At 38.5% G+C, this 26,881-nt stretch overlaps 2 protein-coding genes across 2 annotated transcripts; one reads left to right on the plus strand and one right to left on the minus strand.

The window, feature by feature from the left end:
• Window positions 1-4,626: 4,626 nt before the first annotated feature.
• LOC103708107 (Pollen Ole e 1 allergen and extensin family protein) lies at window positions 4,627-6,161 on the plus strand. Its single transcript, XM_017843052.5, has 2 exons — window positions 4,627-4,961; window positions 5,046-6,161. The coding sequence occupies exons 1-2, from the start codon at window positions 4,799-4,801 to the stop codon at window positions 5,933-5,935; spliced, it is 1,053 nt and encodes a 350-aa protein (XP_017698541.5). The 5' UTR covers window positions 4,627-4,798; the 3' UTR covers window positions 5,936-6,161.
• A 380-nt stretch (window positions 6,162-6,541) lies between these two features.
• On the minus strand, window positions 6,542-16,648 carry LOC103708108 (glutamate-1-semialdehyde 2,1-aminomutase, chloroplastic-like). The gene is made up of 3 exons (XM_008792887.5): window positions 16,339-16,648; window positions 9,827-10,000; window positions 6,542-7,855 (listed from the first exon to the last, which is right to left on the minus strand). Exons 1-3 carry the CDS (start codon window positions 16,513-16,515, stop codon window positions 6,788-6,790), a joined length of 1,419 nt encoding a protein of 472 aa, XP_008791109.4. The 5' UTR covers window positions 16,516-16,648; the 3' UTR covers window positions 6,542-6,787.
• Between the last annotated feature and the right edge of the window lie 10,233 nt (window positions 16,649-26,881).

Below are 26,881 nucleotides of genomic sequence, written 5' to 3' on the forward strand. Positions count from 1 at the left end.
ATGTAGATGTGAGATGGATTTCTGTTCTGGATACTGGCCAGCATTTACATGATCAGTGTGGTATCTTATCCTGCATATGCATGTGACAGTAGGGAGTTGTTGCTGGTTCGCCTGGGGCGTAAAACCCACCTCCCGATAGCTGTCTAGCATTTACATTATCGATATGGTGTCTTATCCTGCATATGCATGTGACAGTGGGGAGTTGTTGCTGGTTCGCCTGGGGCGTAAAACCCACCTCCCGACAGCTGTCTAGTGATGATTTACATATTGGTGTGGTGTCATATTCGATATATGCATATGGCAGTAGGGAGTTGTTGCTGGTTTGCCTGGGGCGTAAAACCCACCTCCCGATAGCTGTCTAGTGATGATTTCAGCATATTGACACCTGATTTGTATGTTCCAGCATTATGATCTGTTGAGCATATTCATGAGTAGCATATATGTTTACTTGATTATTCCATATATGCTTCAGATGAGTTGATATTGATTGTGGTGATATTGATGATTTACTCCATATTCTCTATGTTGAGATCATGTTCATCTTGTTATTGATCTTGAGATTTCATCTCGAGCCATGATTATATTCTGTCTCATGTGCATAGTACTCTCTACTCCACTCACTGAGTATTCATATACTCACTCCCCAGTTTGGTGTTTTTGATTGCAGGGCAGGTATTGTATAGAGAGGAGCAGGGTTAGAGATTGCCTGCTAGCTGTGCCGCTCCATAGTATAGTATAATGTAGATAGAGGTTTATTCCCTTTTGGTGTATTATAAACCTTCTGTTGTATTTAGTGTATAGTTACAGTCATAGATCCTGTTGTGGATATGGGTTTGACCATTGATGGAATGGGAACCAGATTTTTATACATATGAGTTATATGCCTGAGATAATGTATTGATATATATTGTCCAGGTTCATTATGTGACGGATTATGTGATTGCTGCTCTGACAGGTAGTGTGTTGTATGTATTGAGATAATCCTGACAGGTCACCATAGGAAAGGTGATCATTTTGTGCATGCATCATGCCAAAATTTTCAGAATTTATTGATGGTTGATAGGTAGTAGGGTTCTACGTGGTGGCTGGTGGCCTTATGCCTACCCGCACCCTAGGACCGTCGCGGCGGCCCGCCGGGAACGGGGCGGGGGTCGTGACAATGGTGATATTTTCTATCATGGTGATAAAAAAGATGAGAGTGTGATGAGTTGAATGATCAAACACGCTTTTTTCTCCTTTTAGTTATATCAGATCTTAGTGCATAGGTGACCTTTCTCCTCAAGGAAGAAGACTTATCCAAGAATGGAGTAGCAAGATAGGAGAAAGAAGCAAGAAGAAAGAACTCTCACAGAATGATAGAGAAGAAAGCTAGAAATTTCATTCAATTCAAAATGGAAAATGCTCCTTACGTTGGTTAAGCACCCATATTTATTGTTGTAGAACCCATTAAACCTTTCCATAAAGATGCCCACATTTATTTCTTGTAAATAAGGAAAGATAAGAATATTTCCTGTGATATGCCTCTTGATAAAATCTCTTAACTCATCTTGATATTGGTTGATTGGATAAAATCTCCAACGTATATATCTTAATGTCGCATGATTAGATTGGTTCTCCAACTTATCTTGACATCACTTGATTAGATACCGGCACGGCCCATGCCGGGCATGGCCCGCCACCCCACGGGCCTAGGACCGTACTAGGCTTAGCCTTTAGGTTCAGCAGACCGTATCAGGCACGGCCCGTTTAGTAACAGGTCGGGCCAGGCACGGCCCGTTTGGTCTGTGGCCCGGTGGGCCTGGGCCGGACCGGGATGGGCATGGCCCGATGCCCATCTCTAGCCATATTTGTGTTCTAGCACTTTGTATGCCCCTTCAATAAATTTCCTGCAATCGAGTTGAGTTATATTAAAGGAAGCAGTAACTCTTGCTAAGGAAGCAGTGCAACCTGAGCACCTCTTAAAAGGTACATGAGTGTCTTGATTGTTGCAACATAAACAGGCTTTCCAACTCAAATCGCTTGAGACAAGCATGTTGATGGCACTCTTTACACAATGATGCTGCGCTGCTAGAGAACCAAAGTCCATGAAGCCTAAATATGTAACAGGAGATATAGTGCAACCTTTTTGATGACAGGGTCGTATCTTTTACATAGAAGAACGATTCCCCTTCTTTCATAAGAATCCAAGTTATTTTGAGATTTATGCAGATAGATGAGCAAAAAAGTTCGAAGTACTTTGAGATCCATACATCATGAAAAAAAAAAGATCAATCATTCATTTGTGCGAAAGATACAACAGGAACCAACATTTTTTTTTTTTTTTTTTATCACCATGACTTTAAAAAGACTCATCAGATAATTTAGGTATTGAGTTGCTAAGGAGGCCTACCCTATGAGAGGTATGAATATGTTTTGCCATAAAAGCTTCTCTTTACTCTTTCTGGATTGTGACTCTTGCAAGGAGATAGGCAATACAATGCCAATCATTTCAATCTTTGCCAAATAAAACTACACCTGACCATGTCTAGATCACCAAAATTGTTCCGAGCAAATTCATGCTAACCCTTTTTTTTTTGTGAAAATGACAATTCATATAGCTCTAACATGAGTACATCCTGCCAAATTAAGAGAAAGTAAAAAGTATAAAGAAGGGGGTGTGTCTAGTGTGGACGTCCATAAAAACTCTTCGGAGTGCCGGAGACAATCCAATCTACTGTACTATTCGCCGGTTCGGACTGAACTAATTGCCCGTGCCAGCTCATGCTAGGATGCTATGTTAAACACACTGAAATTACTCCCTAAGAAACACTGCAGTGGCAACATGAGCAAAAGTGCCAGAACAAGGTTACTGCAGCATTAGCAGTGGAAGGGCATTGATCCAACGCTAGTCGGACTATTTGATGGACTAATGCAACATCAGCCTTTCGATATGCATCGAGATTCTCATGAAGTACAGGTTTCCATGTGATGCTCCTATGCATCACATCTGATGCTTTCCTATTTTGATGCAATACAAGGATCTATGCTGCATAGACCATCAACTAGTCTGTTGCGTGTTGCACCAAACCTGTTTGCTATCTTGTTTCCTGCATAGACATGAGGTGGACTAGTATTTTGGAGTTCAAAGATTTTTTTTTTTTTGGTCAATAACTATGGTCATGTGTATTCTGGATACATATAGGTTTGGGTCAACTCGAGTACCAAATCGAACCAATCTTATTGGTTTGGTACGGTTAGGTTGGTTTGGGTTTTAATTTTTCGAAACCTGATTTGAGTGGTTTTGGATCTAGGTTAAAAACAATGTGCGCGCGCGCACACATTCTTTGTTAGGTTAAAGCTTTAATATTATAGATTTTTTTTCATTACCATTAGCTTTTTATTTTTTATTAAATATTTATTTATGCTTATTTATATATTTGAATAATGTTGAGTGTTATCCACATTTTTGTTCTCACTATTCATCTTTTGAGATTCTCTATTGACTTTTTGACATTCGAAAATAAAAATTATGCTCGAGTTGATGGAAATAGAATTTGTCTTCATTTGTTAATTTGTCAGTGGAGGCCATGCATGGTACGCTGTGCCCTCACATGCGCTTTGTGGGACCGCCACTTATGCTGGCCCAATTAAGAGGCAAACGCAACCAACTTGACTTCGCACCAAGGAGACACCAATATCAACATCAAAGTCCAAAAAAAAATTGAACTTAGAATCCTTTGATTTCCTTGCATCATTGCATGGTACTAGAGTTGATCATGAGCTGGACTTTAGACCTAAACTATATTTATTTTTAAGCGGACTTCAGACTGAGCCTATGTAAAATTTGACATTTCTGTGCCCGAATCCAGCACATGATTAGGTTTACATGGAACAATTTGTCGAACTTCCAAGATGCTAAACATCAACTTGGAAGAATAATGTCAAGACAATTAGGGCTAACACTAGTCTAGGCGGTAGTGGATCTTGTATATACCATCGAAGTTTTATTCCTTTAACCATAGTTTTCACATCTGCTCATGCAGCTTGATGGAAAATAAGCTTGCTGAGGTCACAAGCAACTAGAACAATGTAATAAGATTATAGCCTTATCCTAGTGGTCACACTCCTTTGCTGAGTAGTTTTATGTTGATTCTTGGATGGTGAATCTTCCTCCTTTACTCTCAAAATAGTAAAGTGTCTTATTCTCTCTATAATCTTTCATTCTTATCCAATGCTCTGAGTTGCTATCCTAGCTTTAGAACGAAAAAAGTAGAATCACTTGAAAAAAAAAAAACCAAAGGATCAGTTTCTTCATCAATATCTCTTTTTTTTTTGTCTCTTTGGGATGAGATGCTTCATATATGTTGGAATAGAAAGGAGTAAACCCAAAACATTAACCCTACTTATCAAAGAAGAGGAAATGGGAAAGGTGGAAAAGGAACATGATAAGTTGTCTCCCACACAAGAGCCCAAATCCCAATCTTCTAATCCATCAGTACTCATGTCCTGTAGCAAACATTGAGTCTTCTTTGTACTTAAGAATAATTCACAACACCCGTGACCACACAGCTACAAACTCCCAACCATTACATACCATACATAATTCCAAAAGGAAGGACTTCACATGTCTTTGTTTCTTGTGAGTGGACAGAACCTTTCCATCCCCTTGCATTACCAATTCCTACAATACCAGCTACCCACGGGCCCCAACATTTTACAACCCTTTCATCTCCAAACCATAAATCAAAGTGCTTCAGAGACAACCCCAAGCTTTGCTTGCACATCTGTATTCTTAAAAACTCCAACACTCCAACCTATCATGAATCCCAGAATCCTCGTTGTTCTTGTTCTAGTTCTTTTCACCAAGAGCTTATCCCTTGAGACTGATTCAAAGCCCACCTCCAACATCACTGTGATGGGCACTGTCTTCTGTGATGCCTGCTCTAACAACACCTTCTCCAAGCACAGCTACTTCTTGCAAGGTATCGAAAAAAAGAAACACATGCATAGTCCAATACTCAAGTTCCTCACTAGAAGCTTATTCTCATGCATTTGATCTCCACCAGGTGTTAAAGTGCGAGTTGAATGCAACTTCATACTGAATTCCAAGTCGAAGGAAGACATATCGATCATGGTTGACAGAACCACAGACAAATATGGAGTTTATAGGCTCAACATCCCACCAGTCGATGGCTTTGAATGCATGGAGGGCCAGGAGATGGAGTCCTTCTGCCGGGCGACCTTGATGGGAAGCTCATCTTCTCTGTGCAACGTCCCTGGCTTGAGCAGCTCAACCGAGCATGTGGCCGTCAAATCTAGAGACGCCGGTTTGTGTCTCTATAACTTGAATGCCTTGTATTATAGGCCAGCCAAGAAGGATCCTGCTTTGTGTGGGACTAATACTGGACAGGAATCTAGCACTGTGAATTCCTCATTGTTCTTCTGGCCTCCTTTTTTCCCACATCTTCCTTTTCCCTTCCCAAGTCCACCATCATTCCCTTTCCCATTCCCTCCCATACCATTCTTCACCCCACCACCATCTTTTCCTTTCCCTTTGCCCCCTTGGTTTTCATCTCCAAGTCCATCTTTTCCTCTTCCCTTCACCCCGGCACCGAAGCCACCAGCTTTCTCTTTCCCTCCAATACCCTTCCTCTTTCCACCGCCGCCGCCTCCGCCATCATTCCCCTTTCCGCTGCCACCTTTTCCTCCCTTAGCTCCAATCCACTTTCCACCATTGCCTCCCTTTACTCCAATTCCATCTCTATTACCACCTCCGCCACCACCACCTCCACCTCCACCACCATCTTTTCCTTGGCCGTTCCCACCTTTCCCATTTCATCCTTTCCCTCCTGGTCCACCAACTGGCCAGCCATCACCACCCCCACCCGTGTTTTCGCTTCGAGACCCAAAGACTTGGTTTCCTTCCGTTCCTCCATCCCCTCCTAATAAACCATAGAACCACCATCCACTCTTGTTACCTTGTAGCTTTCTTAACTAATTACCAAAGTTTTTTTTTTTTATTTAAAGTGAGTCACTGTACAAGTTATTTATCATATAATGTCGACAATGGCAGAATTACAACATACTTTGTTAGTTTACAATGTCACAGCAGTTTATGGAATTTACTTGCTCTGGTGTAACTTACAAATAAAGCATGAACAACTACCTGCTTTGGAAGGTCTCACAGGATCCATGCAATGACCAACTTTTTTTGGTGACATTTGGTTCCAAACTGCTTTCTTGAATAAAGTGAATATAAAAGCAGCAGTTCTTTAATTTAATGCAGTTAGAAAAGCCCTTACGATCCCATTCCTTTTTCAAAGTTCAACAAGCTTTTGTAATCCACCTTACCAAAAAAAAAACATTTTAGGAGGGTTTCAAATAGCAAACTTTGGTTTTTTCAGAATCCTGATGAAGTTTGCTTAACATGATACAGTGGTGATTCGTTAATAGAAGGCGTTCAATCCTCAAATAGAATGCTTCCAAAGAAAGGCACCCATTATGATCACACAATCCACCACTTCCTAAAAACAGATGCAACATAGCATATGAAAAAAAAAAGTGAATCAAGCTAGGAATTTATATTTCATATCATAAAATTGCAAGAAGATAAAATGAACTTCACAATCGATATAGTAGTCCTCAAGACTATAATTTAACAGCAGTGGTTCCCCTTCCAACCAAGAAAAACCTTGAACATGGGAACCCTTACACATACAAAAATCAGCAACAAAAAGTAAAAAGATGAAAAGAAAAGCAAAGAAATAGAATAAAGCAAACCTAAAAGGTCGGCAGCCAGCTGCAATTATTAAATCCGTTGGAGTACCTTCTCAGCTGCCTCGACTGTTTGCTCAATGTCTTTAGAACTATGCGCTAAACTTGTAAACCCTGCCTCAAACTGTGAGGGAGCAAAATATACACCTTCCTCCAACATCCCCTTGTAAAACCTTGCAAATTTTGCAGTATCACTCCTTTTTGCATCCTCAAAATTGTGGACTGGTCCTTCTGTGAAGAAGAACCCAAACATTCCACGGATATATCCACCCGACATCTCATGTCCGGCTCTCTTCCCAGCATCCAGAATCCCACGAACAAGCTCGCCGGTTATCTTATCCAAGTAGTCATAACATCCAGGCTCCATTAACTGCCTGAGAGTGTGAATTCCAGCAGTCATAGCCAAAGGGTTCCCACTCAAGGTCCCTGCCTGGTACATTGGCCCTGCCGGAGCCACCATCTCCATAATATCCCTCCTCCCACCATAAGCACCAACAGGAAGGCCACCACCAATTATTTTTCCCAATGTAGTCAAATCAGGAGTAATGCCAAAATACTCTTGAGCTCCACCAAAGGCTAGACGGAACCCAGTCATCACCTCATCAAAGATTAGAAGAACACCTTCTTCTTTTGTAATCTCACGGAGGGCATCCAGGAATTCAGGTTTTGGTGCAATGAAGCCAGCATTTCCAACAACTGGTTCAAGGATGACAGCAGCAATCTCGCCTTTGTGGGTGCTGAAGAGGTGCTTTATGGTATCAATGTCGTTATACGGGGAGGTTAGAGTGTGCGAGGTGGCACCTTTCGGGACGCCAGGGGAGTCAGGAAGGCCAAGAGTGGCAACCCCACTGCCTGCCTTTACAAGGAAAGGGTCAGCATGGCCATGGTAGCAGCCTTCAAATTTGATGATTTTTTCTCGGCTAGTGAATGCACGGGCAAGGCGGAGTGCACCCATGCAAGCTTCAGTTCCAGAGTTAACAAAGCGGACCATCTCAATGCTTGGCACAGCTGAGATCACCATCTTTGCCAGCTCATTCTCTAACACACAGGGAGCACCAAAGCTTGTGCCTTTCTTCAGCGTTTCAATAAGTGCAGCATTCACCTGCATATAGTGATACCGTTAGAACACAAAAATATTTTCAGATTAAGATATTATTGTGTGACTTTCCATATAATCTTGTTAATGCTGCACACTGCATAGCAATACTATTGGTCCAACATATAGATACATTAATATGATTTACAATACATACCGAATCTACAATGTTCAACTTATAATTCCAAAGCACCGAGTTCGTTTGAACAGGAAAATTTCATCAATTTGCATGCAATCTTTACCAACTTCATTTTCCATCAACAAAATTTGGAATCAGTGAAGCATATTACTAAAACTTGCTTATGATTAATGCTTACTTAGATTCTTAAGTAAAACACGCATAAGATTCCTTCAGATCTGATCGTGGAAAATAACCACAACCAGAAGTAAGTATGAAAAGTGAATTACAGCATATGCTTTTTTAATTCTTCCAATCAGTTCCCAAAGTCTCCCACGAATTGGCAATACCTCACATTTATGACATTCCTAATATACACAAATGAATTGTATTTTCCTCATCAGTGAAAAGTATGTAGTATCTGAGATAGCATGAAACCCTAGCATTCAATTCTTTTGGCAGTCTCCCTCCACTGTTAATATATAATCTACTATAAGAGAGGAGTAAAGAAAATCAACCAATTAAATATAATTTTAATATCAAAATCATTACTTATAAGATGCCTACAAAATAAGTTTCCTCTTCATGTCTACCAATGTGACTGTGCCCTTGCCTAAGTTGCAATTTCATCATGCAAATTTGTCATTTCATTTGCTAATTAACTTTATTTACTAGTCGCTTACCTTTTGGCAGCTACTTCCTTGGCCTCAAGAAACTATTCCTACATATGGAGATCTAATAGTAACCATTTTATGCTTGCACAAAATAAATACTAGTTAAAAGCTCTAGAAGTGTTGTACATGGTAGAATTGAACTTCATGAAACTGCACATGCATAATGTTAATTCAATGCTCATCTTTAAAAAATATTTATCTGAAGGAGAGTGAGTTTTCTAGATTTACTTACCATGTCTGTTGCTGGCATACCATACCCGCATTAGGTATCAATGATTCTTACCTAACACCTCAAGATTCTCCACAATCAAGAATCCTGAAACCCAACACTAAAAGTTCTGATAGAATTTTCAATTGTACAAGAGTAAAAATTAATTGTCGACATTAAAGTCCTGAATATCACATGAGTATTTTTCTTTTTATTTTTTAAATCAATACATTACCATGCCTTTTTCTTACAGCAATTGATGTCTACTTAAAGGTCTACTCAAAGGGAATTTTTCAGATATAGGTTTGCCCTCGGCCGTGATTTGAAATAAAAATAAAAGATAACTTTTTTCCAAGAAGAAAACGAGAGAATGACTATAAGAGCAACATGTTATTTTGTATGACACTGACTAGTAACTCTTTTCCTATCTTTATAATGTATGTTGATAGGCTACCTTCATTTAAGTTTTCATACATACATCATGCATACCTATATACATACATACATAATATGCCGTACCGTACCAAACCAAATGGTACAGAGTATACCATACCGTACTAGTACATAGTATGGGAGACGTACCGATACTCGGTACGCAGAACCGGCTCCTTACCGATATAGTGGTAGCATAGCACCGGTATAGAGCTCGATACCGAGACAGCGTACCTTATGAACTCATGTATATGTCAATATATCAACCAACTGTATGATCAACTGATATGCCATGACGTCTTGCCAAAAGTTCAAATAACAGTTCGAGGAAGCTTATTTTCGAAGTTTGGAAAAAATCAACCATGAGACGTTTGACTCCAATAACTATATCAATTATTTGTTTGTCTCCATCGAAGCTACAACTTAGATTGACATTCAAAAGCCAGCATATTAAAGATAAGTAGTCTCGAAAGAGTGGCTCCAAATGAAAGTTTAAGGACTATTAAAAATTTATGGAATAAGCATGTATAAAGAAGGGATGGCACCTTGTCATCTGCATGACCAATTATAGCAGGGCCCCATGAACCAACATAATCGATGTACTCATTACCATCAACATCCCACATGTGAGAACCCTTAACAGAATCAAAAACTATGGGCTGTCCACCAACTGATTTGAAGGCACGAACAGGTGAATTTACACCTCCAGGCATCAATTCCTAACACCACATATTCTCCATCAGTAAAAGGAAATAAATAAGCATGCAAATATTGGCTTTCATATCAAGACAAAGAATTTGCTATATATTCATCGAAGGGTATGCATGCAGCTCCATGGCTTCAATAAACCCATAACATGTTTGAAAACCACAGAAATATATGACAGGTATCTACATGCCTCTTCAGAGGCAAAATTTGATTTATGCTAAAATATGACTCCTGCTCCTATGTGAGCAACTATATTTTAAAGGCGAATACTTGTTTATGACCCAGCAAAGCTGCACACATGAATAAGGAAGGGCGAAGGAAACATAGAAGATATCAGGTGAATGGCGTAATATTGTCCTTTAATAATACCAGCCATTAGTTAACCATGTTGATGCAGAATAAGATGACACATATAAAAACTGTGGTACATAGAAGAATGACAATGCAGCAAGAAGATACCTTAAGCACCCTATAGTCAAAACACCATAACATATGATAGATTGAAAACAAAAGCCACTAGCATACACTTGTAGATAAACAAAGAGACAACATGTATAAATTCGAACAAGCTACTTTCCACACACAATCTCCTTTGGTGCCCCCAACAAGCTATTTCCAGAGACCAGCACCAGTCAACACTTTTCAACGGGCAAATTAATTAAGGAACAAGAGCCATGACACCTTTCTGAAGCATTAGAAGGTTTTGAAAATATATTGACATGTTAAAATGGTTTTTCATTTGCTAAAACTGAAGTTGTGCAAGATATTAATGAGAAATTTTGATAATAAGGACTTGTTAGATTACATTTCACTATCTACTTGGTGAACTGATATGAAAATAACTGCGACATAGATAAGAATGAATATTGAATATCTACGTGCCCTTCTTTTCAGCAACGCATAAATGATTGTCGCAACAATGAAACTTCTGAAGTGAATCATAAAGAGACATGATGATACCAAATGAAAATTGACAAAAGGAACCTGAAACATAGAATGAAGCAATGCTATTTAACTGGCCAGTATTGATGTTGTAAACTAAATATAAGGTTGAAGGAAAGCAAGATATGGTGCAACATCTTGACATGAAGCCCAAGATGTGGTTCCAGATCACAGTCCAACCTGAGGTGGACATCCTGTCTATCCTAGAGGTTTTGGCTGAAACGGGTCATATCTAGAAGTAAAAAGAGGTCTAGTTGTCTAGAGTCTAAAAAAGGGAAAAATTACCAGCAAATAACTAAAAAAAAATAAAGAAACTGGAAGGTGTTAATTAAATCATATTGAGCATGTACTACAATTTGGTAAATAAGTGCTTTATAAAAATTACAAAATATACAGCAGAGGCAATAAATGTCTTACAACTAATACCAGCATAATTAAAAACATTTTCCCAAATGAAATTTAAGCACTTCTACAAAGTCATTCTCTATGCTAAACTGAGAACACAACTTCCCAGTAAAGAAACTCCAACAACTATGAAGGATCACTTCTAAATGTAAGATGAACCTAAAGTGGTTTCTTTTAAATCACACATTTCAGTCAAGTACCATAACACGTCATTACCTGCATAGTTTAATCAGGCAAAAAAAGAGAGAGAATTTAAACAAAATGTTAGACATTAGAAGAGATATCAAACTAGTTGATAATCCCACAAAATTATTATAAATTTGTGGCCATTTCAATTTCTGCATTTAAGTCTTATATATTAACTATCCTTTTCTATTAAGATCATGACTATTGGTGAGGGAAGCTTACATAGTTTCTCTCTCTAGATCTGCTTGAAGCTAGATATTCCAGCATGGAGACATCGATGAAGAAATGTGAGAGTTGAGAAGCCTTAATTAGTAATCATAAACCTTGAATTTCACAATTACTAACCAAAAGGTATAGAGTCATCAAGGAATATCTGAAAGTAACTATAACAATTCAGGACCTCACCCAAAAAGGTTAGCCAGATTATTTGGATTCCTTGGTCCTATATAAGTTTCCAAGATCTACTCATTGCATAGCCAATGTGAGACTAAACACACGCCACACAGATTCTTACATACTTTCTCTATTTAAGTCCTAGCATCATCGCCAAGCTAAGGGTCCAAATCTTCAAATCTAGTCACAAGTACTACAAATCCAATCACAAACACCACGATCAGCTCGTGATCAGTCTAAATAGACTCGTGTTGTAGTGTCCCCTAGTCCACATCAGCCACGGGCTAGGTTCGCTCTGATCCTATAATAACAACCAATGACTTCATCCAAAAAGGCTAGTCGGAAAGTATTATTTGGGTTTCTTGCCACACTAGCACTGTGTCAGTATAGTATGGTATGGGATCTTTTCAGCGTATCTTGTGTTGGTATGCCTTCTGTACTGTGTATCGTACCGAGTGTCGGTACACTTTCCGTACCGTATGTCGGTACACCTTCTATACCATGTATCGGTACTAAACCAATACAGTATGATACACTCTGTACCACTCGGTTCAAGCCGATACGGCGAACGATGACCCAGGATATACTCATTGCATAGCCAATATGGGACTAAACACACGTCGATACGGATCCTCAAAGTAACATTTGAGAGAGATTAACTGAGAAGATGAACTGATTAGCTATCTGTGAACAAAAGTGGAAATGCAACCTTCCTAAAAAAATGCATTCACATGCATTAGATAAGAAAAAAATATTTTATCGCCCTATCATGTTCTTCTAGGCCTTTGAAGGAGATCAGGTTTTCAATCATAATTAATCTAAAGTACGTCTATATAACTATTATAATTTTATGATATGGCACATAATGACCATGCTTAGAGCTTTCCTATGATTCTAGGTTGGTGCCTAAGGACTGTAATTATTTTTTTCAGTATAAGTAATCCAATCAAGGAGAACGAAGGATTTAGTTCAACTCACTTACACTAATCTCTTAAATAAAATAATAAACAATAAGATTTTAGAAAGCAAGGCTCTAAGCACTTTACTTGCAATAATTTTTCATACCCTAGAAATTATAGTACATATCATAGGTGAAAAGTAGAGTTTATGTTCTTTGCTTTCGCTCCCTCTATTCTCCTTGTCCAAACCATGGTGTATGTCCTCTATTTGTACTAAAGAAGTCTTTCTTATTGGGTTGGATTCTTATTCTAACAAAAAGAGGAGAAGGTGTAAGTTCTCTACCATCCTATAGAGGTCCACACATTTTATTTGAGTTGAATTTCTCTTCTAGTTAGAAAAGAATGAAAACTTTCCTCTTTTTATACTAGTAAAGTATAGTCCACACTAAAAAAAGATACAAATTATTAAGAATAATAAAAATATTTTAAGAATCCTCACATTTGGACAGACATTAGATCTCGACTCCTACGTCAATTTTGTCTTCAGTAACATGCTAAATATTTTCTAGATTGAAGTGATGGCTTCTCGAAGTTTCAGATTCATGATTAAGTTATGGACATTAGTGAATCCTCTTGAACTTTGTCCGGATCTACCTATAATCGCTAAAGTAATTCACATCGAATTTGGCAATTCTCTTGGATCAAAACTCCCCCAACTTGGGAATTTAGCTCTAGCTAAATTAAAATCAAAGTCAGGTAAATGCTTGCTTTTGGGTTCCATTGTTGAATCTCTAAGCTTTCCGATTAGGGAGAAGGAAGGAGTTTCTTTAACCCACTTAACTCAAATATCTTGAATAAAATAATAAACAATAAGAATTTTAGAAAGTGGGGCTTTAAACCCTTTACTTTCATTAATTTTTCATGATCCACAAGTTGTGCTGCATATCATGGATGGAAAATAGTGTCTATACTCTTTGCTTTCACTTCCTCTATTCCCCTTCTCCAAATCACGGCATATGCATTCTATTTATACTAGTGAGGTCCTTATTTGAGCTAAATTTTTCTTCTAATAGAAAGAGGAGGTGGAATTCTCTATTATGCTTTAAAGGTCCACTCACTTTATTTGAATCAAATTCCTCTTCTAGTTAGAAGAGGATGAAAAGTTCCAAGTTTTTATGCTAGTGAAATTCCATCAAAATCGAATCGAATTTCTCTCCTAATTGAAAGAGGATGCAAATAACCATAAATAACAAAAATATTTCAAAAATTTTCAAATTTAGGAAGAAACTAGATCTCCGATCCTCCATCAATTTGTCTTCAATTGTATTGCTAAATTCTTCATAGATTAGAAATTATAGCTTCCTGAAGTTTTGGTTTATGATTAAGTCATAGATGTGGCCCGAACTCTATGTACGCTTACTTGGAGTGGCAAGAGTGGCCCACATCGAGTCTGATGATCCTCCTAGATCAATAGGTAAGGGCTTTGCTTATGGAAGATACAGAAAATGACTCTTGCAGTCATAAATGCTTTCTTCCCTATTTAGTATAGATGGATGTTTTGGTTAGCGAAACATAAACATACACAAAACAAAAAAGAAAAGAAATCCAATCGCCATCTAGAAAGAACTATAAGATAACCAAGCCTTTATAGTAATGACAAATGATAACCTTATACAAAGCTTCAATCTGCACTAGAATTTCTTCATACATTAGCATGTCACTTCTGGCTAACTAGTCCTCGGATAAGCAATTCCTCCGCTTAGAAGTACTACCAATACATGTTGGTATCTATTTATTAGATCTTTATAGTAAAGCAAAAATTCTTCCATAGTGATCACAAAATGCTCAAGTCACCCAAAGACAACCTTTAAATCACACATTTCTGTCCATCACTCTTAACACTTTCCTTGGATGCAACAAAACCAAATGAACCTAATACCCAAGCATTTCACGAAATACTTGTGAAGCTTTAATCATACTTAATCAGTTAAATCTTCTCTAGTTTATCTAATCCCAACTTTCTATCCCATCATCAAATTAGTGCTATATAATCTTTAGCCCAACTCAAACTTGAGTTGCAATGACTACAACCTTGGGAAAACATCAATATTAGTTCTTTCCAAGTTGTTTTCATATTGCCCAAACCAGAACTGGAATACATACATACGTACAACATACATAAATACTTACATAACCAATAAATAGCATAAGCCTTGCTGATGCTTAGAGCTTAAAGCAAGATTACCACGGAACACAAACAAAGGCACAAAGAGAATATAAACCACTGTCCCCCATGCTATTCTCTAACAAAGGGACATTGGACTATCAGGTCCATGATTCTGCTTGTGGGGGTGCAATGACTCGAAGTTTCCGAAGACTTTCTGTCCGCTGATTTTCTAAGGTGATCTAGATGTTGAAACAGGTGCATTGCAAATGAGGTTTAGTATAGTTCTACAAACCAAGTATCTGCAGATATAAACAAGGTTGTATTAGGATGAGAATCAGGGTTTTGCTCCCTGTTTTATGCACAAGAATAAGACATGGGAACCATGCTTCAGAGCTTGACAGTACCTATGAGACTGGGCAGAAAATTGTCAAGGTTTCGACAGTTCAATACTGTTACAGTAGATCAGGTTTAAGGCTCAGTGCTCAACAAAACGAGAAGATGGACTCTGAAAGAGCAACTAGTGGGAACAGTAGCATCTGTCATAGGTTGGGTGAAAAACTCATGCTAGGCTTTAGAGGTGGAATTAATACTTGCTGTAAACTGTTGATCTCTCATTTAAACCCAAAACTATCAATTTGATGCTTCTTAGACCTTCACGTTGTCTCAAAAACATAATCATTTGTAACTCACCACTCACCACCTAATGGAGCTAAAGCATTTCCAATTTCATTCTTGTACATCCTGGCATAAGCTAATAAGACATTATTAAAAAATAGATAAAATCATTCAATTACTAAAACCTCAGAATTCTTCTAAGTGCCCTCATGTTCCATTAAGCTTTGTCATATCAATCAAGACGCCAATAAGTCCTAGATTTAGAATACAACGAACGAGACAAAGTCAACAGCTGCCGTGAGTCACACGATTGTTCTAAATTAACAAATTCATTTCATCCAAATATACGAAAACCAGATTCATTCTAGAGTTGAGGATAGCAAAATATGGGCTTTTCTATAAATCTAATCACGATTTTGATGGAAATTTCGCACAAAATCATTTCCCAATACATGAAACCAGATTCTTTGGCCGAATTAAACAACAACCCTCTCAAAATTAGAGATACAAATCCCACCTTTCCAGGCAGAAATAACAAAATCTAATCAATGCGTCAATTAAACAACAAAAGGAAACTCAATTTAAAGATTTAGAACTGAAACACACCTCCTCAGCAAAAACAAACGGAAAAAAGTCAAAACTTTGACCAGATGGACCAAAATTTACGCTGCAAAGAAGCAAATTTTTTGACGAATTTTATGCTTTTCAGATTGAAACGAGGGGGAGAGACTAGGGTTGGGACCTTGGCGGCGTTGAAGATCTCCTCGGATTTCTGGAGCGTATAGCTCTTCCTCTCCACGGAGACGGCATTCCTCACGGCCACGGAGGAGGCGCGGCAGGCCGAGCGCGAGGGCTTCGAAGGCGGGACGAGAGAACGGCTCCAAGTACAGGAGAACCCAACGCCTGCGACGCCCGCCATCTCTCGCGCTTTCTCTTTCTGGCTCGCTCGCGGCGGCCAGCGAGGAGATGAGTGAGAGGTCTGGGATAAACTAGGCGTTTGATCAGAGACGCCGATTGGATGCTGGGATGTACAAGAGATATGGTTAAAACCGAGACAAACCGCAAAACATGATCGTTTTATAAAGGCCGAAAAAATTTGATAATAATAAAGCAGCAAAATAGTTTCGAAATATTTTTTTAAAATTTTATTAAAAACGTTCTAATGTGATCCATTGGATCATCAACTTGCTCTAGATATTCAGCTATCAATCAGAAACATATAAGTCCAAACCTATACGGAAAGATGGAAGTTGAGAGATGGGAAAATATATATATATATATATGGAGACTTCGAGAACCTAATTTCCGAACTTATATAATAACAAAATAATATTATATGAGAATATTGAAATCTGACCAAATTAATATTATATATGCTTCCGCATCTTAAGTGCTAAATTGTGAGGATCCGTGCGAACATGTATTTAGTCCCACATTAGTTATTCGCCGAATAAATTTTTAGTACGCAAATAATACCTTCGGCTAGTCATTTTGGATGAAGTCCTGAATTATTACAAATGGTATCAGAGCAGATCCGGCCCATAAATTATGTGGACTAGAGGACACTGCAGCATGAATCTATTAGGGCTGACCACAAGCCGATCGTGGTATTTGTGATTAGATTTGTTTCCTTAGCTTGACGAGGATATCAGGACTTGAACGGTCCTACATTGGTTATTCGCTAGATAGATCTTGGATACTTATACATGATTAAAGAACTCAAATAATACCTTTCAGCTAGCTATTTTAGGTGAGGTACTGAGTTGTTACATAAAAGATATATATGGTGTTTTTCTACTTGTTAGGACTATACTTGCAAGGACCATACTAGTTTGACTTCAAAAGTAGAAAAGAGATAAAATATGTGTTAGCATCTTGTGTCTATCTAGTATTACTCGATTTGCTAATAAAAATGTAATGCGGCTCAACCAATTATTTTTTTCTTTGATTACTTGCATGCCATGTTGCATGAAGGGTTTGGTTCTATGCACTTGGGCTACTCCTCTTTTCTTGCAAGATTGGTGAAATGTAGGAGTACTAAATTGGCTCTCAATTATTTTGATAAATGGAGGTCATTATGCAACAGGAAATGACTACAATAATAAAATCTACCAAGGATGATGTTAGAATCGGTTAGGGGAGAAATCCAGTCACTATTTCAATTGTGACTTCTCTTTTCCTCCAAAGATTTCAAGTGTGAAACAAATCTTGGAGGCCCTTACTAGTGGAACTCCCCTCTCCTTTTTCTACCCCCATTCCTTTGCACTAATCCCCCTTTTTAAACCCCAAAAACACCAACATACCTTTCGTAAATTCTTATCAATGAATTCCTTGTAAGGAATTAAGGATGAGAATATATCTTAAATTGCAGCTTAAATATTAGTAGATATCCTGGTAGTTTGTTGTTTAATTAGATCGACTTACACCAAATTGCAATTTGATAAACTATCAGTAGATTGGTTTATTAAGCTGAAGTGCTTATTGTGTTGGATTCAATTAGATCTTGCGTAGGATTCATTTTGTTGCAAACCATGTGATCATAATCACTTATTCCCCCATTCTCTTTCTTTAGATCCACCGTCATGTGGTGAAGGCATGGTTGGATTTCCAGAAGGAAGATTAGATAATTGCTTGTATTTTTGTTTGAAAAAGGATGGCCTTGATGGATGCAATCTGCTTTTTATTGCAACAAATTGAACTATGGCTTTGTTCTCATCTTCTCGCATGGATCTGGATCGAACAAAGTGTTCTTGCCCCAAAATCCTTGTCATGAGTGTTTATCTTGCCCCATTATATATCCACCTTTGACAAATTTTTTATCACATCATCTCATTGTCTAGAACTATAAAGTGTGAATTTAGGATTCTTGATTGAAACATGTTTGCTAAGAATTTGCTTGTGTATATATGGAGCTCAATGTCAAAAAAGGTGCATCCGGATGACTCATATGATGTATCTTGCAAGCGAAGAACTTTTTATATTTGTGGCATTCACCTTCAACAGATCTTGCACCCACCAAATATGTTTTTTTTTTCTTTCATGGGAAAACATAACAAAGCCAACTTCAGAAGTGTTTCTAGAGAGCTAATTTGATATAGAACGCTTGAGTATTTTTTTCTAAGTTTCTTATATCATAGGAAAGAGTGTTTTTTTTTTTTTCCTATAGCGTGTTTTCTCTTTTCTTCGCCAAAAAAATTGATGTATGTCTTACCTCCATAGACTGCTTTAGTTTAAAGTTCATCGGGTTCTTTGACTCCATAATCTAAAAAACATGGATCGAGCTCTCTTTCCTGTTCTCATTTTTCATCCTAGACTTCCTTTTCCACACATATCACCAATGTTCCACTGTTACTAAAATGAGGTGTTACATTCTTTGCTTAAACTCTAGCCAAGAGAGATTCATCATAAATTAATGCTCTCTTTCTCTCTCATATATTTTATTTACTTTACATATATTATATATGTGGAGATCTAGTTTTTCTACATTATTTTGAGCTGAGTCAATGGGTCAGGCGAATTCAAAATTTTGCACGCAACATTCCACCCAGACTCAAGGGTGAACATGTTAACCAAACTAGCAAACACTTCATTTTCAATTATTTTCAGAATGTTGTAAACACTCCGGATCGAACACACTGAATTTTTTTCTTCTTTCATAAACCTTAAGGATCGAAAGGATGAGTTCTATTAGGAAAAGGAAAAAAATAAAATGCTCAGACTTTTGTTCACACATCTGAATTTAGTCCCATATGAACCTACCTATTGTTGTCCTAGTTCTACTAGGATTATTTTAGTTAATTATTTATTAGTAGGGTGTATTTTCTATTATTTTCAATATCCCAAGTTTAGTAGTGGGTTTTGAGTCTACAAAGGAACATAGAGTTCTTGGTATAGCTATGAGTATTGTCCAAGCAATAGTAGATCTCATATAGAAAGCTTATATACTACTTGCATGAGTTACTAGTGATCTACAGACTTGAACCATGTCTGAGAGCAACTATGGAAGCAACTTTTAGTTACAGCGCATGGCAAATACACAACCATGCGACTCCTAGAAAGGCAGGGGTGGTCCGAGGTATTTATAAGGAGCTACGAGAAAGCAGTGAAATGTGCCTTGTCTCTAGTGGCGAGCACCCTATTTTTGGATCTCTTAAAGGTGTGAAGTACTCTAGTCAACTAGTTTTCCATATTCTTGGTTAAGAAAGGGTTTAGTACTCTAATTTTTTGATAACAATTTTATTTAGTAATAGAAAATTATTTTTATCTTATTATTGTTCGTGATTTAGTTGTGTTTTCTAATTGTTGGTGCTTAAAAGAGGGGCCCCAACTTGATCTAGAGATTGGTTACTCATGCACGTAGAAAGATAATGTGTTAGCTACGTACATTAGGGGTGCAAATGGGTCGGGTCATAAGCGACCTCGACCCAACTCGGTTTTTTTTCGGATCTTAATTTTAAACTCAGGCCCAACCCAATAGAAGATCGGATCAGGTTGGGTCGGATCCACCGCTACAATTTTTGATCCAACGGGTCATTCGGGTTAGGTCCATGTATAACCCAGACCCAACTCAAAAATTTTGGATCTGATTCGAGTCAACCCATTCATGGCCCAAATAATTTTACAGATTCAGGTCGGGACGGGTTATAGATTGAAAACATAAAATTATTCAAATTCCAAATGGGTGGAGTAGGATCGAGTCAAGTCGGGTTGGGTTGGAGTTGGGTCTGAATTCAATAAACCCAGACCCAACCCAGAAAATAGAACGAGTCCAATTTTAAGACCCAACTTAGCCCCACAAGTCCTCCAAAATAGATCAGGTTGGGTCATGAGTCAAGCCGACCCATTTGTAGCCTTAGCTACATAGCTGATCACGTCTAAGTGGAACTATGAACATTATATTAAAAAAAGAGTAATTACACTGTTCATATCCTAAAAGAAATTGTTGAATTGGAAATTTTATGTTCAAAAGTAGGTTGCAATTGAATCATTATGTTGTTAGTGATTTGAGATTGCAAGATGAATCATATTGGAGTTAAGTAAAAATATATGGTATATTTTGGCATCCATTAGGATAGCGCGCGCGCTCACACATGAGAGGATTTAGGGAAATCTCTATGATATTTTCTGCTATTTTTTATATTCTTGAATATATTATATTGGCTCAAAATCTCTTTGTTACCTTCTGATATTCTCAATACCGCGGTATCAGTTGAAAATCTTTCCTCATATTCTCTAATAATAGTCATACGGAAGCTTAATGCATATTACCTAGCTGCACTCTTCCTGGCAATAGAAATTAATGGTTTCTCTTTTTTTTTTTTTTTTTTTTTTTTTTTTTTTTTTTGATGAAACGGGCATTTCATACAACACGGGTACGAATACACCCAATAGAGTCAGAAAACAAAAGGCCCCGAAGAGCTCTGGGCAACTCACACTCGCCTGACCATAGGGTGCTTCCTGAGTGGCTCGCAACATATGCCGCCACCCAGTCGGCCGCCCCATTGGCCTCGCGATATACATGCATGGCCTGGAAACTAACCTCCCTCGCCATATCCCAAATGTCATGGATCAGAGGGTGAACTCCCCCATAGCTGCACGAGCCCTTTCGGACCCAGCTGATCACAGTAGCAGAATCTCCCTCTAACAGGACCGAAGTCGCCTGAAGCACGCGCCGCACATAGCACATACCCATCCAGGCTGCCCGCAGCTCTGCCCCAGGAACCGAAGTGTCAAAAATCTGACAGCCCCCTGCCACCACCACACCAGAGCTCGGTCCCCTGATAACAAAACCAGCCCCTCCTCTCCTACCTCCATCCAAGACTGAGCCATCAAAATTGACCTTGAGGAAACTCGGGGGTGGGGGCTCCCAGGTAAAAAATACCCTATGTGAAGCTGCCGAAGCAGAATGGGGGCCCAGGTGTCCCGAGCTATCAAAGGTTTCTCTTTAGAGAAGAGGAAAATGCTGGCATCCGATATAATTCATTAAATGAGAAAGAGAAGCAGTGCATTCACATGCATCAACACATTATTTAAGTTAAAGATAGAAAAAAAGATTAAGGTATAATTTTTAGTTGGATTCAAATCCCCCGCCGGGTTGGTGGACTAGCTCAACGAAAAAAACAACATGCATGAAAGCCCTTGCATCCTTGCATGCGTTGCTGAGCGATTGACCTGCTCCAACTAAAAATCACCCGAGATTATGGGGATTGAGAGGGGGAAGAGGAGGGAAGGCAGGTGGCGGAGGAGACGTCCATGGGGAATTTGAAGGAGTTGGCGTACTGGAAGGAGACTGAGAAGCCGGCACGGATTGGGCGGCCGTCGTTGACGAGGCAGTCGCCGGGGCGGAGACGGCGGAACACGCGGGGGTTGATGAGGCGGGCCGAGCTGAACACCCCGCATCTCAGGTGGATGCCGCCGATGCTGCAGTTCCCGGAGCACACGTTCAGAACACGCACCGTGTACGTCGGGATCCCGTTCGGCAGCGGCGTCGCCGCCGCCTGCTGCACCAAGATATCGTCCCTCCGGCATCCCCCCACCTGCTCCGACGACCACGACGGTGGATCCCCTCCTGCGACTACAATAATAAATCATCATCCTCTCTATTTTTTGCGGACTCACAAACCACTCCTACTCTAGTTTTATATATCGACGTAAGTGCGGAAGTTGGAATCTCAAAAAATAATTTAAAAGGAAAGAGAAGAAAAGTCTGCTTTCTATCGATGTACTGCGTACAGACCGGAACTAAAGGTGGCGAAAACGAAAAGCGCTGCAGTCGCCACCGTCGCAATCGCAACCGCTCGCCGCTTCAAGAGAGCTGTTCTCATCGTCGATTCTCCGGCGGCCGGAACCGTAACCCTAGCTTGGTGCCTGAAACCCTTACTCCTTTCGAGCTCCCGAGCTCCGACTAATGGCTGGAAGAAGAATAGCAGACGATAGCCTGCACCGAGAAAACCATTGCAGATGAGTACTTCTAAACGAAGGAGAGAGGCAAGCCAAGGAGAAATAGAGATCCAGAGACACGCAAGCAACGAATGGCTACAAATTAAAGGAAACAAAAGGAAACGAAGAAAAGGAGAGTTCTTGGAGATCGAACCTCCCTCTCTAAAAGCTTTTTCTCATGTCCCCGGGAACGGCGCTTGGGAGCGTTTGAGGGAGGGATCGCCTGCACGAACAGGTATTGCTTATGGAGGGACTGTGGGTCTCTATACCTGTAAAGCTCGGTTAAAAAGAAACAGAGGACTCCCTTTCCTCTATTTTCTTTTCGAAACTCCGGCTTCCTTCCATCTTTTGTTTTGCCTTGCCTCTCCAAATTCGGCTGCGGTTTCCATCCTCGACCCTACCAGAGATCGGCATCGACTCCTTCTTCTTTTTCGAGCCAACCTTCCTTTCTCGGCGAGTCGCATCACTGTCGAGCTCAGATTCATCGCCAAAATCCGGACGCGTGCGAGGATCGCGGCGGCCATGCGTGATCGCCGGGAACTGTCAGCGTCTTCTCCCTTTCTCTTCCCTTTCCCCTGTTTCATGGTCACCAAGGTCTCCTCCCCTTAAACATGCTTATGGACAAATAACAATAATAATAATAATAATAATTCTATACACATTAAAAAAGATAATTAAATTAGATTCAAAGAAAATTATCTTTGTATTATATGTACATGTTTACACACCAAGACATGTATTTACACACCAAAAATATATTTTCATGCATGCACAAAAAATGCAAGCAACTCCATGCTCACAAAAAAAAAAAATCAAATAAAAATAAGTTTTTATGCATGAAAGGAAATTAAGTTTTAGCATATAAGGAAATTTTGTACGTACTAAATTAAAATTTTTGTAAGTTATATTACTAAAGAAATTTTGCGCATGTTGATGTAAAAAACAAAAAAAAAATCTGTACAAACACCAGAAAGGAAAAAAAGATTATGTACTCACACTTACAAAAATATAAAGAAATTTTGCACAAAAAAATTAATTACTTTACAAATAAAGTAATTCACATTTTTAGAAATTTTTTAGGTACTAAATTCATATTTTTGGAAGTCATGTTTCAAAAGAAATTTGGCATATGGTCATACAAAAAAAAATGCAAGCACGTACAAAAAATGTAGGCAAATAGATTATTTTTAAGTATTAAAACCAATTTACATGCATGTGCAAAAAAAAAGCACACAAGGAAATTAATCACACTAAAATATTCAAAGACTATGTGTCATTTGATTTGGAGATATAAAAAGATCCAGTACGGCTAGATTTACTCCTTTCTAAATACCTAACCATGGTAGGGATGAAGTAGATTGGGCTAATGATCTGTGTCAAGAGCCATTTTTGAGTTATTGGTTATTAAAATGGAGCTGAACTAAGTTATTGCCAATTTTAGTAAAGTAGGCTCAATTTAGCTCGCTTATATCAAATCAAACCAGTTTCGGAGCATCATCAAATTTAATATAAACCACTTTCGCCGCTACAGGGAAGACTAAATAGAATACAAGAACGAGATCCCTCATATCAGGAAGTTAGATCATGCATCAAACTTATGGAGACTTAACATCCTTGCACAACATCACATTAAGGTATTTTTTTGAATTTGGATAACTATTTGAGCTCTACAATATGATACCACCTCTTAGGGGTATAGCATACCAAGTGATCGAGGTCAAATTCTGTCTTTTTGGTTTTAAAATAGACCGATCAAACTAAAAATTTTCTTTTCAAAAATTTAATCAACTATATCTTTTAATCCATAAAAAAATAGATAAGTAGATGAAGACAAAAGTGATATAGAAATCGAAATCTACCTTCATTAAGATTTTAACTCTTTTATAATAGTTTCTATTAATTATGTCTAATCTTTTTTAGCTAGGAGAGAATCTGTCTATCAAAAAATTAGAAAAGAAATCTAACTTGAATTTTACAAGGACAGATCTCACTAGTATAAATAGAGATTTTGTAACTCAATTTTATTATTCATCAATGAAAGAAAAGTAACCTAAACTCTAGTTTTACTAATTTTTATTTTTTATTTTTTAAAAATAATTTAAGTTGAGCGAATTGAAAAAATTTCTTTCTTTGTCAGATAACAAAGACACCGCCTCTTCACCACTTGCATGTGCTCCATGGCAATATATTTTTAGGAAAATATATATTCATTTTTGTAGTATGATGCAAGCACACCAAATATTTTCTAAAAATATCATTTAAAAAGAGAAGTAAGAGCATGGTACAAAGAAAAATTAATAAATTTTTTGTAAGAATGTACCTTATTGTACGAAGTTTGGTTTCACCTTCAGATTCATATATTGGTTGCACCTAACATCAAAATGGGAGAGAAATTCTTTCACGTTGTGTTCCATTTGACTTCCATCTCCTTTTTTTTTTTTCAAGATATATTTTAGTGTTTTTGACCAAAGGTATGTGCAAATTTATTATATTTTAAGGTTTTGCTACCGTAACCACCACGGTTTTGCATGCGCAGTGCACGTAGTTTTTTTTTATTTTTTTCAATCACGGGCCTACGTTATATGGTGGGCCCAATAAAAATTAATTCAATGAAAGTGCGCCAAGGGGTGCACCAAGGGGTGGCGGGGGAGGAGATAGTTTATTATTATTATTATTATTATTATTATTATTATTATTATTATTATTATTATTATTATTGTTATTGTTATTATTGTTATTGTTATTGTTATTGTTATAGAGATACTAAAAAAAAACTTATTTTTTCGGTGGTTTTTTAAAAATTTTTCCGACGCTTATAAGCGTCGGTAATTTCGATGCTGATGCTCTCATAAATGTTACAAAAGCATCGGTAGGCGTAGGATGGAAATATTTTTTGCTAACGCTTTTTCTAACATTTTTAGAGTGTTAAGTTTATCATGCCAAATATCTGGAATTAGAATCACAATTTGGAAATCCACTCGCACATAACTCACTTCTTGGTTTCGAAACATTTTGGAAAAAGTCTAATAGAAATTATACTTTTTTACAACTACATTTCGTGCTTCAGATGCAGATATCTAAACCAATGTAGATATATGTCAATCTCATCTAAAATATAAATTAAGATCCATGGAAGTAAGATAATGCATAGTGCAATACCTCGATCAGGGCATGGGATTGGTCGGTCGACGCCAGCGAGGAGGGAGGAGGAGAAGATTCTGGGGCGGAGGCGAAGCCCGATCGAGGCTTGAGGGTCAATCGGTCGGTGTCGGAAAGGAGGGAGGAAGAGAAGATCCTCAAGCGGAGGCGAAGCTCGATCAAGACTAGAGGGCAAGTCGGTCGGCGTCGGAGAGGAGGGAGGAGGAGGAGATCGAGGCTTCTACTAGGTAGGTAGGCACTGGAGAGGACGAAAAGGGGGCTAGGGCATGGACATGAAGTCTCAGGTCGATCGGGCTGGGTTTAAGGGAAGGTGGTTTCTAACGATGCTTAAAAGCGTCGTTTTAGGTCTAGGCCTCTAACGATACTTATAAGCGTCGTCTTAGACCAGGTGGCCATGTGGGGGATTGTCTTCGACGACGCTTATAAACATTGTCTTAGGTCTAGACCTATGACGATGCTTATAAGCGTCTAAGACTGGTTGACTCTGATGACGATCTGCAGCGTCGTCTACTCCCTCTGCTTGCCGACGCTACTTTGAAGCGTTGGCAAATTTTGGCACCAGGGCCAAAATCGCCGATGCTTCTACCTAGTGTTGGTTTCCTATAGTCGAGAAATTCTGCTTTTCCTGTAGTGAGATGGGGCATGTCTTGTCCATTATATATTAGTATAACTAGACGTGGGTAAGCTTAACATTGTTGATTTGTCCAAACTATTTGGAGGCTCAATGAATTCTCATTCGCCAATTCCACATGTGATGTTATTTCAAATTTGCAAAACCTTTTCTTACGCTTGTTACCCCATATCACTTATTTCAAAATCTCTGAAAAAACATAAACAATTATCTAATTTTGGACTCGATATGACCTGAGAAAGTGTCTAGAGTCAAATTGAGCTCAAGCTTGCTACCCTTGAGCTAACTCTGTATTGACCTGAAGTTGGAACCAAATGTATACCCTAATGTCTATAACACCTATGACCTAAGCTTTTATAGGTCAATACATGTTCATGATAAAAATTTTAATATAATAGACATGTCAAAAATATATTATGCCAGCAATGTTATAATTGCCAACCCAAGTTGTAATGGCCCAAACCCCTTTGGGCTAGTGGGCCGGCCCGAAGAGGCCAGGCCCACTAATGTTCGAATACAATTTTGTTGATTGCATTGAGGAGAAGACTCCAACAAA

The sequence above is a fragment of the Phoenix dactylifera genome, chromosome 4 (assembly GCF_051530095.1).
Source record: "Phoenix dactylifera cultivar Ajwa chromosome 4, Ajwa_hap1_PhDact_Kaust_v1.1, whole genome shotgun sequence".
In the NCBI taxonomy this organism is placed as follows: Eukaryota; Viridiplantae; Streptophyta; class Magnoliopsida; order Arecales; family Arecaceae; genus Phoenix; species Phoenix dactylifera.

Bases quoted from the DNA above. Each gene is read 5' to 3' on its own strand.
- LOC103708108 (XM_008792887.5), bottom strand. From the start codon at position 16,515: ATGGCGGGCGTCGCAGGCGTTGGGTTCTCCTGTACTTGGAGCCGTTCT. The intron at 10,001-16,338 runs GTCCCAACCCTA...ATGTGGTGTTAG, and splicing joins AGATCTTCAACGCCGCCAAG to GAATTGATGCCTGGAGGTGT. The intron at 7,856-9,826 runs GTGCCATCCCTT...CACTATATGCAG, and splicing joins TTGGTCATGCAGATGACAAG to GTGAATGCTGCACTTATTGA.
- LOC103708107 (XM_017843052.5), top strand. From the start codon at position 4,799: ATGAATCCCAGAATCCTCGTTGTTCTTGTTCTAGTTCTTTTCACCAAG. The intron at 4,962-5,045 runs GTATCGAAAAAA...GATCTCCACCAG, and splicing joins GCACAGCTACTTCTTGCAAG to GTGTTAAAGTGCGAGTTGAA.